Consider the following 14,949-nt stretch of genomic DNA (forward strand, 5'->3'; position numbering starts at 1 on the left):
CCAGCAGTGTGGGAGGGTTCTTTTTTCTCCACACCCTCTCCAGCATTTATTTATTTGTAGACTTTTTAATGATGGCCATTCTGACGAGTGTGAAGTGATACCTCATTGTAGTTTTGATTTGCATTTTTCTAACAATTACTGATGTTGAGCATCTTTTCATGTGCCTGTTGGCCATCTGTAAGTCATCTTTGGAGAAATGTCTATTTCCCAAGCCTGCAGAACTTTATAGTCTGTGAGGAGATGAGTGTAGACGTGTTGAACAGTAGGATTGTTGTCCATAGCAGTATGTGATGAACAGAAAAAGTGACACATGAAGGTACACCTGTAGGTCCTGCAGCACAGTATGTGGAGAATGTTACTGACAGCTCCCCAGATTTATAAATAATTTCAGAAGAAGATGAGTTCATTCCAAAACATTTCTATTTCCAAAAATTTTAATATTGTAAGTATCTTTCACCTGAATGTGGTTTGGAAGGCCCAGGTTCAAGAACTGGTCTTGTCCTCACCAGCTTTGTGACTACGACAGGCACTGAATTGCTCTGGGCCTTAGTTTTCCCTTCTCTAAGATGAGAGGGCCAGACTGGATGATCTCTTGGGCCCTTCCAGCTACAGCATTCTCTGACTCTGAGCCCATTTGATTTATTGTCTCCAGGTGATTGTATTTATTGAGCAGTTTTAGGTTTCTCCATTCTGAGCTTAATTCTCATCCTCTGAAGTATTTCATCCCAGAATGTTTTATGTATTTAAAAAACTGTATTTCCAAATCTACAATAGCTTTAGCTTGAAATATATATTATGCCATAAAGATCACTATAGATTTGTAAAGCAAAACTCAGAAACATTAAACAGCCCATAAGTGCTTTAAAATTAATTTGGTTTTGAATGTGTCTGTGAATGAATGGGCTTGACATAAGCCTTTCAATTTTTCGCTCCGCTTCCGAAAGTGCACAAAGTACAAACTGTAAATCAACCTCCACATTTGCTGATAGGGCCACTAAGCTGAACCAAAAGAAAAAGAAAAAGAGATATGGCTAATAAACTATTCAAACAAGATTTAGGAGCTTGGAAATCACAGAGCCTAGCTTGTAACTTGCCTTCTTGGAAATATTCACGGTTGTGCAATTCAGCTGGTGTCTAGACACACACAGAGTGGACACTGGAAGTCATAGGTCCAGTAACTCAAGGCAGAACAGGACTTAGCTTTGATCGTCCATTTCAATCAGGCACGTATACATGAGATAGAACATATTAAGGCAGGAGGATGAGAGAAGGAACTGGGACTGAGATCAGAGGGATACAAATGGTCACTTCCCTTCCCCACTCAGGTTGGCATGGGTCAAGCACAGCAATGGTGAGCCTGATGGACTGAAGCATATTTCGACAGTAGTGCTGGTGCATGGTGTGGGTTGGTGCAGAATTTACTATCACATATTGGCTGCTCCGTTAAAAAAAGAAGTGGGGGGTGGAGAGAGAGAGAGGCAGCATGGAAATATGAAGACCTTGGAGTCAGACTGATCCAGGATCACATCTTACCTCTACCACTTACTAGTTATGTGTCCTTGGACACAATAACCTCTTGGTTGCACTTCCATATCTATAAAATAGAAATACTAAGACCTATAATCCAAAAGTGTGAGGATTAAATGAAATAATGTATATTTCAGGATTGAGTCAGCTGCATGTAACAGAAAATCCAAATAAGAGTGCCTTAAACACAGAGAGGTTGATTTTCTTTCATATGATATGAAGTCTAATGGCAGTCAGGCTGGCACAGGGGCTCCATAACCTCAAGAATATTCCAGTTTCCTTCTTTATTTTGCTGTATTATCTTCAGCTTCTGTCTTTGAGATCATAGATTACCTTGTGATCATAAGGTACAGCTACAGCTCCAACCATCACGTTTGTATTTCAGGCAGGAAAAAACACCCTGACTCCCAAAGCCCATCCCTGTGAGGCCCAGGCGGCAGCTTGGCCCAGACTCCTGGCCTCGGGGTTTAGAACCAGCCCTCACTCCCCAGGCAGACAGAGCACCCCCATCGAGAGCCTCCCAGGGGGTCCTGCTCTCACTGACCAAGGGTCCGCAGCCTGGCTTGCCCCCTCACCATCAAAGGCAAGCAGAAATGGGGAATTACAAAGAAAGAGAGTAGGAAAAAAATAAATAAAAGGACCTACTCCTGCAGCAAGGAGGGATAGAGATCACAAGTGCCTTTTAAGTCATGGACTGCTGAGTTTCTCGTGGAAATTTTAGAAAAAGGAAACTTGGTTTCCTTTTGGCTAGGATGGGTATCCATCCTTGTTTTCCTGAGTAGTTTTATACCTTGCTGACCTGACATAATTTATTAATAACTTCCATTTTCACTCTCAAAAGCGACCTGATTGGACAAGACATGGTGACTCTACCTTGGAGAGGGACTAGAAAAAATAAAAGGTTATTCTTTTGATAATTTGTCTCCTATAATTCACTGTATATGTATAGCTAGACATTGACCCTTTTACCAAGTGACCATTTTCATCTTTAACAGATTAAAAATTTTACTCTTATCCAAGCTAAGTTATCTTAAAGTAGTACAGCATCAAGCTGCACTTTTATTCTTAACAAAAAAAATATATTATCCAGGCATAAGGGTAATGCTAAAATTTACCAGAGAGAGTGCTGATGAAAGTGCAGTCTGTGCAGTGTTTCGTTCCCCTGACTGCTGGAAAATTCAATTCAGGCGGTTCCAACTATGGACAGAGAGCTTTAGAAGGTAGCTGTGCTCTCAAAACTTTCCCATACTTGAGAGCATTTTTTCCTTAAGAAAAACTGAGTTTGTTTCTTTTGAAGAAAAAGCCAAAAAATTTAAAGCACCACACAGGGAACAACATTTAGAACCTGAAGGTGTAGGTCAGCCTATGCGTAACGACGTCCTGCCCTATATCAAAGAGGAAGTCAAGAGGCATGCACTGCCACGTGGGAGAGTGACCTGCAGCCCCCTGCCCTCCCCCCACCCCGCCCCTTGCGCTCTCCCAGTCCCCACGTGGACCCTGCTCACACCAGACCTTACCAGACACCCCGGTCTCATTTCTAGATTCTGAGAGCCTCCCTGCAGCACAGTTTCCTCATTTGAAAAAATAGACGCAGCAGGAATTTTCCTGCATCACAAAAATAATTGTGAAGTTTAAGATGTAAAGTTTCATAGAATACCTTAATATATCAGGAAAAGATGCTCCAGAATGCTGTACAACACACACAGTGTGCTCAGTAGTGTATCGTCTGCAGAGCAGCTAGCCCTGAATTTGAATCCCCAGCAAACCTGCGCTACCGCTTACTAGTCAGGTGACTTTGGGTGAGAGACTAAAGCCTTCTGGACTTACTGTCCTCATCTGTAAAAGGAGGGTTAATAATTCCTGCCTTCAAAGATGTCATGGAAATGGCCTAAGATGGCATAAGGAAATGCCTGTCATACAGCAGACAGTCTCAATCCCTCTCTGCAATTAGCCTTTCAGTAGTGACGTGTGCACTGTGTAAATTTTTCCTGTCCCTTTGCCTCTCCTTTGTTCCTGTATTTTGCCATTTTAGTATGTATTGGTGAAAGCAAAGCTAGAATAGTGAGGAAACTTTGAAATGGCATGAAACTCACAGAAATCAGCATTATCCTTTTTTATTTTTGCTCCAGTTAAAGAGCTTGGCACAGAAGACAGACTTGCATATTTGGGAGTTTAGCTGCCCCAGATAACTGCCATTGACCCTTTATGGTGGAAAATCTGAAGTTGGTCGCATTGCCCATCCTAATAATCATAGTACTCCATTCTCCACGGAATGTTAAAAAAAATGAGTTAAGTAAGTATGAAAGACCAGATTTTGCTCCCAGCTGCACGTTTAGTGACTTTAATTCATAAGGCTTGAGTGCATACATCTGAGGAGAGAATTTCCTTCATAACCAATGTTCACTATGTCCAAATGTGTCACAGAGTAATAGTCCTGTAAAGCATATTTAACCTAGCAAATTGAGTCCAAAAGAATTTCTTTTTCTCTGTTATTTCTCACTTTGAACACTTTTTATCCACCTCAGAAAGCTCTTTCTCTGCTGTCATGCCTCACCACCTTGTCTTAGGATCTTTCTGTTCAGTATTTCTACTTGATGCAAAGGTCACTCCTGATGGTTAGAATAACTAAATCCTCAGGAGGACTTTCTTGTCTCTGGATTCCATCGAGGCTGAACCTCAAGCTCCTTCTGAATCCTCACCTGTTGCTCTCCTGTATCTCCTAGACACCCTTAGACATCACCAGTGCTTTTGCCTCTTGACCTTAAATATTCTGTAGCATCATTTGCTTCCTAAAAGGACCTGTTTAGACCTAGTAGACCTCAGAGGAATCTGGATGGACAAGAGGGATAAGATGGCAAGTCCAGACAACAGAGACGGTGTGGCAGTTGTCACTGTCCAGCAGAGACAAACAGTTGCACAAAGGGGAGGTGGACAGAAGGAAGACTTAAGGCCAAAAGCCAGCGGACGGGCTCCAACGTTCCATTGGCTGGCTAACCAGCACACATGTGCGTAGTCCACTCAGTGTGACCTGCTTAGGTCCCGGAGGCAGAGAAAGCAGCTTCAGTTTCATGATGGTTCGGATGGAACGTGCCCAGGGAATCCCTTTGCTAGATCCCCCTAGTGCTGAGACACCTGTTCATTTCAGTGGACGTTCTCCCACGGCTGAAGGCCGTGGTAGCCTTGGAGAGATAGGGATGCCTTTTATTTTGATGGAGTAGGAGACAGTTGTCAGCCAGATTTATATTCATTAAACAAATATAAATTTCTATTCTCTGCCTTTTTTCTTTCTTCTTTTCTTTTTTTTTTTTTTTTTTTTGCCATTCATTCCTTCCTTGCATTCTCTTGTGTGGGTTCCATTGTAAATTTTCTACAACAGTTAGCAGTATGGCCTCTGGAGTCAGATGCCCCAGGGGTCAATCTTGGCCGTTCCATTACTATCCTTGTGGGCTGTGGGTGTTACGTTTAACTTTAAGGACCTCAGTTTACTGATCCTCACTAATGGAAATGAGAATAGTGCCTATCTGATGAATTGATTGAGATTAAATGAGTGAATCCCCATCAAGACCCTAGTATTAGACACAGAGTAAGCATTCATTGATTACTGTTCAGTCAACAACATTTGCTGTATGTTTTGCTGATAAGAGCGGTTTTTGGATTTGCTCTCCAGGGTTCTCCACACTTTGCATCTAGTCCACCAATACCCAGAGCCTGGGAGATTCACTGTAGGCACAGACAGCACCAGCAAGGAAGTGAGTTTAGATGAGCTGTGGTCCTCACACGGTCATCACTTGTTCATCCATTCCTTTCAGTCAGAAAATATGTATCGAGCACCTACTGTGTGCTAAGTAAAGTTCTAGAAGAGAGAGATAAATTTGCTAGACAAAATCCCACTTCTCCTGGAGTTTGTTTTCTGCTGGGGAGACACAGGCGATACATGATGTAAAAGACAAGGAAGTAGCAGATACTGTCAAGTGCTGTGCAGAGAGTTTAACCCAGGTGATATTAGAGACTATGACCGAGTAGCTATCCCAGGCCTAATGTTCAGGCAGGGCCTGTAAGCCAGAATCGGGAGGCAATGATCCAACAACAGTTGTGAGAAAGAATTCCAGGCAGTGGGAGGAAGGAGGAGCGGAAAGAAAGCCAGTTTGGACAGTACTGAGGGAGGGGAGAGGGGTATGAAATGAAGCTGGAAGGTAGGCAAGGGCCAGATCCAAAGGCTTTGTAAGCCACGCAAAGGAGTTCAGATTTCATCCCAGCTGTGATGGGAGCCATTGGATGGCTGTGAACTGGGAGCAATGTAATCTTACATTTTTTAGTGTGCTTCCTAGCTGTCTTATACCTTTCTCAACTGTCACCATGAACGGCTGGCCCTCTATGCTGAGGTGTTTATTGTCTTTGGAAGAAGCTATCCCATAGAGCCACACAGGAAGAGTGCTCAGCAGACCTAGAGGCCATCACATACTGCAGAGTCCACGGTCCTTTCGTCATTTGTGCTTTCAGGAGGTGACAAGATGAAAGCAGTGATTGAAGCAGGGAGACATCTGCCCTGAGAAATAAGGACCAAGAAAGGTAGTACCAGGGCTGCAGTGAACATGAAGTTGGGGTCCTACCTTCCTGCACCCTGTTTTTCAGTAGTTCTCTGTGCAGTCCAGGTCGGTCTAACATTACAAAAAAGTTTGAAGGTTTACCGCCTGCTGAACAGTGATGAGCCTGGTTGGCTTTGGGGATGTACCGCAAACTAGATCCTGAGAACACTGGGCTGTTATAGGTCGTGAGTCTGCACTGAGTCCCTTCTAGGAGCTGTGTCTCATAGAATGTTGATTTACTTCTGAGGACAAATGAAACTTGCGCCCAGTGTGGGGTCTGGGTTCTGGAGCTAATGCACTGTGTTTGGAAATAACCCCGTAGCCCAGTGATAGTAACGTAAGCATCTTTCCTAACATTTTGTGGTGATGAAGATTTCTCTTCCATTAGGAAACTATCAATTCATATACAACGAACACTGGGCAGGGAATCAGGGACCCCAGGTTCTAACCTCAGCTCAGACACCAAGGGGTTATTTTTAAAGTTTGGCGAAGTACTTTGACTTTGAACCTTAGTCTGCTCATCTCTGAAGGAAGGAACTTGGACCAACTCCACCTTGGATCATTCTCACCTCCCACACTTGATTGTCCATGTGCCATCATCCTGATTTCCTAGAGGCCCACTCCTGTGAGACGGTGGGGCTAAAGGCAGGGGCATCTGGTCTACCCTGCAGCTGATTGGCCCACACAGGGATTGAACCTTTACCTTGGACTTCTTTAGCACCATTTCATTATCAGTTGAACCAGCCACCTCTGCAGTGAGAAGGAGTACAGCTTGAGTCAGTTCATCTTCCTGACTAAACTGTATGCTCCTTAATGATACTGTAGTCACTAAGTTTTACTGAATGTTTACCATGTGCCTTATTATTATTCAGTCCTCGTAACAGCCCCATGAAGTAAGTGCTAGCATTATCCCCAATTTAATGCAGGAAACTGAACCTTGTAGAAGTTTAGCAATTTGCCTGAGGACGCAGCTCGAGCGTACCAGATTTGAAACCAGGCTGACTCCAAAGCCCATACAGGAATTCAGCTGCCAACTCCATGCCTTACTTACTTTAACATATTCACAATATATATCATGGTGTTTGATAGATATTATTATATGTTCAATAAGTGATTGTTGAATGAATAAACATTCAATGATCAGCCTTCAATATTTACTCACACTGTTTTGGAGAAGCAATGTAACCTTGCTAACCAGAAGGGCTTTACTCACTCTACTTAGACTTTTGTGCAGACTTACCCATGAGACTCTCCTCTCTAACCAGAACTTAACCTATGTGATCATTAATTTTATGAGTCAACTTTACCTGGCTCAGAGATGCCCAGATAGCTGGTAAGACATCATTTCTGGATGTGTCGTTAAGGTATTTCCAGAATAGAACAGATTGAGTAAAAAAGACCACCCTCACCAATGCGAGAGGGCATCATCCAGTCTGTTGAGGGTCTGAATGGAAAAGAAAGTTGGAGGAAAGGTGAATTTGTTCTCTTGCTTCAGGCGGAACAGCCATCTCCTCCTGCCTTTCAGGAGTGCCTTCAGATTTAGCCTGGGACTTAACAGCCTCTGCTTCCCTGGTTCTCAGGTATTTAAACTCGGACTGAATTACGCCACTGGGTTTCCAGTTCTCAGTTTTGCGGATGACAGATCATGGGACTGCTTGGCATGAGCCATTTCTTACCATCAGTCTCTAACCTGTCTGTCTATCTGTCTCCTATTGGGTCTGCTTCTCTAGAGGACTCTGACTAATACAACCTGTATAAGGACTGATATATATAACTTAGATAAATTATCCTGATATTCTGTGATTAGGCACATCTCCCCAGCCAGTTTAGCCATTTTTTGGAGCTATGGTTCCCAGCTAGAGAGATGGAGTGAGAAGACACTTGAGAACCACTTGAGGAGCTTTTTCAAACTACACAAGTTCCACCTGCAGTACTTCCCCTCTCTGACAAATCCTAATCCTGTCTGGGTAGGGGAGGAAATGTCTAAGATGACACAGGTTCCCAGGTGTTTATGCTACGTTTCCCCAGACAGTTCCTCCATCCCCAACCCCACACGCGCACCTCCCTTTAGAGGAAGTTAGTTCTATCTCTTCATTTAAATAGTGGCTGATCTTCTTAGAATCTGAATTACGTGATGAGGCTTTGTATGGCTGACTTGTACGTAAAGACAGCCAGATTCCCACCTGTATTGTTTATAAAATATATTACATAATTATCCTCAGTACTTTACAGATGGGTTTTGACTGAAAATATCTTCCATATTTATGTTTCATTGCATCTTTTTTGGAATTCAGTGTCTAGTGCACAGTACATGGCTTACATTCAGATTTTCTTAGAGCATGATAAATGTTACAGAACAGCACCATCCCACAGGACAGTGATGGAATGTTTTATATCTGCTCTGTCCCATACAGTGCCCCAGACACACGCAGCTTCTGAGCACTTGAAATGTAACTGAGAAACTAAGTTTCTAATTGTATTTCATTTTAATTAATTTACATTTAAAGAGCCACATGTGTCTAGAGGTTGCTGTACTGGAGTGTACAAGTAAGGTATAAAGAAACATTCTTTCATTTTTCTTTTTAGTCAAAATAATATAGAACTAGGACCCATTCCATTTTCTTTAATCACTTTCCATAAAATCCAAAACAAAGACAACAACATGGCTATAAGGAGCCTGGAAGAATTCTACCAGGCTTACATTTTCACTGGAGAATGAATTCTTAATGAAAAAGAAAATTCTGACCCAGGATAGATGAATGCAGGTAGGCAAGAAAGAGACACTCCCAAGGGGAGCTCCCTGGCAAATTCCTAGTTGTCTGTGTCTGAGACGCGGAGCAGAGAGAGACTGTCAAGGAAAGAGAAATTCCCCCTCAGAGGAAAATCTAAATGTGTTTTTAGCCACCTGTCACCCCAGAGGGAGGACAAGATGGCAATGCTAAATTGTTGAGACTGTAAAACAAGGAACTTAGCTACCAGACAAGGCCAGCTGAGGTGTTTAATGTGCGTTTTAACTGATGGGACTTCATTCCTGAAATCCAGATGGTGGCTGATGCTGCCTAGGTGGGAACCTGAATCTCTTTTTGTTTTAAAAAAAACTAGCATTTTTATTAAAAAAAAAAAATACCATTCCATAAAAGCAGGATTATGCTGAGTATTCATCTAAAAGAAATATCAGAAAAATCACGAAGTGACCCCAGATTCAGAAAGGGTGATGAGGCAACAGGAATACAGGACACACAGGCTCTGGTGCAAAAATGTGAACTAAAGTATTCATTCTGTACAAAAGAAGTGGCTGCCAAAGGAATGAAGGTAGAAGGGATATAAGCTGGGGAAGTTCATTCAGAGGCCCAGGGAAGAAACCGGAGATGAATTCTTAGCTAGGACAATGTTTCTCAAATCAGGTTTCAGGGACATATGCTTGTGGGGACATGGTGGGGGTCTTTGGATTTAACAAGGGTATTTAGGTTTTGTGCTTTCATTTTGCCAGTTATAAAGATAAAACTTGTCTTTTTTCACTGAGACTTCTCAGTTGAAAATCATGTTCAAAGAAGATTTCATCTTTCTTAAGTAAATGTTTCTCAGATGCTGGTTCAGAAAATTTATGATAGATCTTAGAGGATTATTTTCCTGTAAAGGGGTCCATAGTTTATTCAGTTTTAAGGATCAGTGACTGAGAGGCAGACCACACACACACCATTTGATTTTTATCTTGGGGCGGTGGGGAGTGGGGGAGCCGTTTTCTAACTTTGCTCTTAGCTTGCTTATGAAGAAATTAAACCTTTCTAAACTCAGAGGGCAGGCCTGGCATACGCCTCCTATTATATTCCCTAATGGGTGTCCTCACTTGGGAAACTGTGCTCTTCCACTGCAAGTGGAAACCAGTGTGGTGGGGTCGGAGGTCTGCCTCTAACCCTGACTCTGCAGCAGGCTCTCACTTGTCCTTTCTGAGCCCCCGTTTCCTCATCTGTCAAGTGAAGCAGTGGACTGGATAGTTAATTCCCAAGGTCACATCCAGCCTAGATTTCTTCGGTTCCGATAATAAATTGCAGTGACATCTTGCGTGTCTTCTCCGAAAAGCCTCTCAATTGAAAATCGTTTTCACTAGGACTCTCTTGCATTTGTGTTCCTTTCACTGTCCCCCTCCACCACGTGCCTCAGAGGCCCAGGAGGGGGATGCATTTGAAGGGGAAAAGAATCAGTCAATACTCAGCTTTCCGTCTATTATCCGGCTACCCCCTGGGAAGCGGGAAATTAAACTACAGAACCCAGTCTCCCAGGGCTTAGTACAAATCACCCAGATCAAACACAAGTACTCAGAGGGGCATTTGGGGTGTTTTCTATAAAGTCTGCAGTATGTTCATGAGGCAGCTGTTCGCTCAAGTGTGAGTAAATCAAGTGGAAACAGAAAAGCTACGTCTGTTTTTTATGTTTTGAGTATTATAGATAAAATTTCTTAATGAGTGGACTCTCGGACTACTGGTTGATCTTCCCCTCTGAGAGTGACACGCATGCAGTGAGCCCCCTGAACAGTCAGAGGTGTCCATACAAGCAGCGATGGTACAGGCCTGTCCGTGTCTGTAGCAGAGAGAAAAGCACGCTGGCCGTGCGTGTGCGTGGAACTGCCGCCACCACTGCCTTTTGGGAGGGGTAATGCTGCTCCTTGTCTCTGTGGGGTCCCCTCCCCCTCCCCCTTCCATGGAAACGTGTATATAAAGTCCGTCCCATTGCCTCAGCCACGATGGGAATTTCACACCTGTGGTCTGTGGGAGAATTCCTAGGGGTCAGAGGGATCCAAAGGAGGTTTGCTTGAGACCTGTGTAGTCAAGAGAGAGCATCAGAGTACCCGAAATTTTACTCAGACATCAGCCTCTCATCTGGCGATAGAACCCATTCTTCTGACCTTTCTCTGGCACAGGCACCCCACTGAAACACAGCCTGACAGCTCATGCCTGGAAACGCCTGTCCTGCCTCGGGAGAGGACTGGGCCCTGGGACTCAGAGCAGAACCTAGCCACCATTGCTGTTGAACAAGGTGGAGTCCTGTGGCCTGGTGGGGTCAGTGACCCTCCAGGAGATGTGGCATTGCTTGTCCCATCAACAAGAAAAATGGGACAGCCTCTGTCTCTTCTGTTAAAATGACAATCTTCTGGATGGCATGGAATGAAAGCCCTCCAAAGCAAGAGAATGACTTATTTGAAATGGTTCCCTTTGAAACCATCTTGAAGTTCCCATATTAGTTATAATTTGGCTACTTGCTTAATAATCCTGTTTAAATGTCTCGGTTGCTGCAATTCATTAGACCTGGTTTTTCCGTTTGGAAATCCCTTTGATTCTCGAAGTCTCCTCTGCCTGTTTCTCCCATTTGTAGTTTTGCCAGAACCACATTCTGATGATGTAAATAGCATCCCTGAGAAGAGGTGCTGAACAGATCAAGGTGTCTCTCTCTTCCAGAACCAAGGCACTGTCATCTGTGTCTTTGAAACAGTACCTGTGATTGGGAAAGAGCAGAGTGTGTGTCTTTAAAAAGGCAGCCTCCCTGCTGGACAAAAGAGGCTTCGATCAGAACACCAGCAGCCCTAATCCGGTGGTGGTGGGGGGAGTTGGGGGCGGCTGTGCTTGACAGAGTGAGAGGCTGGCTGCCCGAGAACCCAGCCTGTAGGAACCCCTGGCCCAACTAGTAGCTGGGGTGACATGTACACAAAAAATATTGTCCAGGTTAAAACTGCTCAGAGCAAAGGCCTTTTCAGAGCTCAGCAATCTGTGGTTGGACACACACACACACACATACACACACACCCTGCTTGCTGGGAGAATGCACCTCTGTGGAAGCTGAGAACCACTACAGGGTCTGTGCTCCAGGGGTGGGCGTGCTCCCTGCCCAGGCGGCCCGTGACTCGCCCTTTCTGGCACAGGTTGGTTAAGTTCAGCCACTAAACAGACCCTGGCGTGTTCTTTGTCCTTCCCTCCTGTGTTCCAGCGGCTGAAAACTTCCAGTGTTGCTTTTACTTTTTCATTGGAATTGATGCATTTAGCACCCAACTTTCCACCTATAAAGAATCAGATCCCTTCATCCCAATGCTCACATCCCAGCAAAGGCCACCCCTATCCTCCCCACCTTTGAGGAAGTGAGTAAGGGCGTAAGGAAACTCGGAGTGACGGGGAGAGGCCCGCAGCATCCACTCTGGAAACCTTCTGAGATCAGTGATGAGTAAGAAGTGACACCAGCAGGTAACAGCCGGATGAGAGAAGTTAAGGAGAGTGGAGTGGGAAGCAGGAGATGGAGGCGTTCCAGGGGAAGGAATCGGGCATCCCTGGGTCGGAAGGCAAGGGCAGCCTGTCCGTCTGGGGTTCGTGGAATGCCACGTGTATTAAATAAGCTCTGTCTCTGTGTGCAGACACACCACTGGGAGATGGAGGTGGCAGTGAAGAACTTGCAGGGCACTGGTCCCAGCCATCCAGGGGCACAGAGTGTGATCAGCAAAGGCAGACTTGGCCCAGGTCCTCCTTGCAGCACTTTACTTACAGGTTCCTTTTAGGGTAAGGTCCCATTCTTTCCACAGGATCCTGCCAGGTGAGGTCAAAGCTGACAGAATGGTTCTGGGAAAGAACTGAGGAGAGAAGTCTGTCGTCCTGCGTGACTTGTGCTCACAGCCCACCCCACCCCACCCCCGTCCTTCCACTGGCACCTTTTAGCAATTCGCTCGCTATGTGAGGCACTGGGTGCAGGCGAATTAGAACATGTAAGGTGCCATCAACCCAAAGGGGAGAATCTAATGATGTGTCCACTGCCTTGAGTTGTCCCACATGAACCAGACCTCAGATTCTAATCAGTCTGTGTGTGTGTGCCATTGATCTTATTTTTCTTTCTTAAAAACCTACTCTGAATTGCTTTGGAATTTGAAATGATGGCCTCGGAGAATTATAGCAACACACGAGCCATTGCTCAACCCGTGCATTCTAACTCTGCCTTTTTTCTCCTGAATGGGTTGATTTCTTCTATTGTTTTTCTTATGGGGCATCTAAAATTCTCACCGAGTCCTTGGTTTTCTGTGAACATCTCATCTGGATGGTATTACCTGAGGAAGGCAAAGGTCAAAATAACAGCAATGATAGCTAATAGTTAGGTAATGCTTAGTATTGAATGGGACTGCTCCAAGTATTTCGCATGTATTACTTCACTGCCTCCTCACTACACACAGTCTTCTGAGGTAAGTGCTACTATTAGACCCATTTTATAGATGAGGAAACTGAGGCACAGAAAGATAAGACACCTGCCCAGGGTCACACAGCTGCAAGTGGCAGAACCAAGATATGAAACCACAGTCTGGCTGTCAGAACTGCGTTTCTCACCTCTATGAATTGTCACCTGTCTCTCTCTGCAGGCTAGGAATGGGATGGCCAGGAATAACATTGTTATTTTTAACCTTTAAAAATAAAGTGCGAGCTCTTGATTTATTTTACCTTTAACCATTCTGTTTTTCCCTCCCAAACTCTCAGATGATGGAAATGCTTAAAGCAAACTAAGGTAGTGTGAGACCACACCATGTAAGTGTGAGCATGGCTCCTCATGGGTCCGGCTGTGTTTTGTGCGCTTCTGCCTACCATTCCCGCATGTTTTTTCCGCTGTTCTGACTCCCGCTTTCGCCGCTTGGCACTGGGGCCGCATGAACCGTCAGTTTTAAGCCATAGATCTTATGTCTTTGTTCCTGATGTTGTTTGTATGTTTCTCTCTCCCACAATCCCCAGCACGTGGGTAAGAGCCAGCTCACATGCAGCTGTCAGCCTGGCACCTTCCAGGCAGGAGCTGGGGACCCCTGGGAGCTGCGTTGGGTTATTGCTCTCTGACAACAAACCCTCATCTTGTCAGCTTTTAGGATTCTGGGCATGTGTCCATGCTCTCACTGCAACATTCTCCTCTGCAGAGTGGAAATGTATATTGGCCCCTAGTGCTGGCCATGGTCACCCATAGTGAATCTTTGCTCTGCAGGGTTCTTCTGGGGCCTCCAGTCCAACCAGATTATTGTTCTGAGAGTCTTTGCGGGAGTAGGTGCTATGTGAAAATAAATAGCAGGTAACAGGGCTAAAATGAGCCCTGGAACAAAGTGGTCATCTTCTCATTTGTTTATTATTTTCTCTGTATTTGGGTGTATGATGCACACACATCCATATACTGCACAAACCTGTGATTCTGAAGGAGAAAGGTTAATAGTTTTTAAGCCAAATGTGAGTTATATTGGCTCTTCATTGTACACACACACAGTTCCTTTTCGTGTTCCTTGAATCTATATAAGCTATATTTCCACTTTGAATTTTGCATGTGATAAACTAGATTTCCAGAATAAATAAACTGGGGAGAAGGAATTTGTGCCCGACAGAGTATCCTGAGTTTCTGTACAGTCTTGCCCTCCTGCCCATGTGATTTTAGGGTTGGAACTTTCTCTTGTTCTCAATCTCCCTGAAGTTTCAAGTGCGTGTTGAAAGGGAATTCGTTAGGAAGAAACTTGACAAGTTAGTTTTCAGTGATGACAAGAATTTAAAATTTCAGGGGCTCTCGTGAGACGTGACTGAGCACTTAGTCTGCTGCAGTATTGAGACCCCAACCTGTTGCTTAGACACACCCAGAATTCTGGAGCTAAAGGGTCCTTCGAGATGGGAGATTCACCCCAAACCCCTTCATTCATAGACAGTGACTAAGGCCTCCAGAGGGAAAATCACTTGGCCAAATGGGGCAGAGCCTGGATTCAAGCTCATTTCTCCTCTCTCCATCAAAGCATCTTCTCAGTATGTTGTCCTACCTCATTCCTCCCTGGGAGAGAACCCCGTACACAGCCAGG

General features: G+C 44.5%; 1 protein-coding gene across 3 annotated transcripts in view; it reads left to right on the forward strand.

The window, feature by feature from the left end:
- The window catches only part of LHFPL3 (LHFPL tetraspan subfamily member 3), a 518,831-nt gene that overhangs the window by 469,498 nt on the left and 34,384 nt on the right, over positions 1-14,949 (forward strand). The window contains exon 3 of one of the 3 annotated variants that reach the window (XM_010984812.3): positions 13,613-13,660. The exons of 1 other annotated variant lie outside the window; for it this stretch is intronic. In XM_010984812.3, the coding sequence (XP_010983114.1) occupies positions 13,613-13,629 (17 nt within the window). In that variant the 3' untranslated portion in view covers positions 13,630-13,660. The remainder of the gene's footprint in view (positions 1-13,612; positions 13,661-14,949) is intronic. One more of the 3 variants, XM_010984813.3, reaches the window with a different exon arrangement.

The sequence above is a fragment of the Camelus dromedarius genome, chromosome 7, assembly GCF_036321535.1.
Source record: "Camelus dromedarius isolate mCamDro1 chromosome 7, mCamDro1.pat, whole genome shotgun sequence".
Taxonomy (NCBI): Eukaryota; Metazoa; Chordata; class Mammalia; order Artiodactyla; family Camelidae; genus Camelus; species Camelus dromedarius.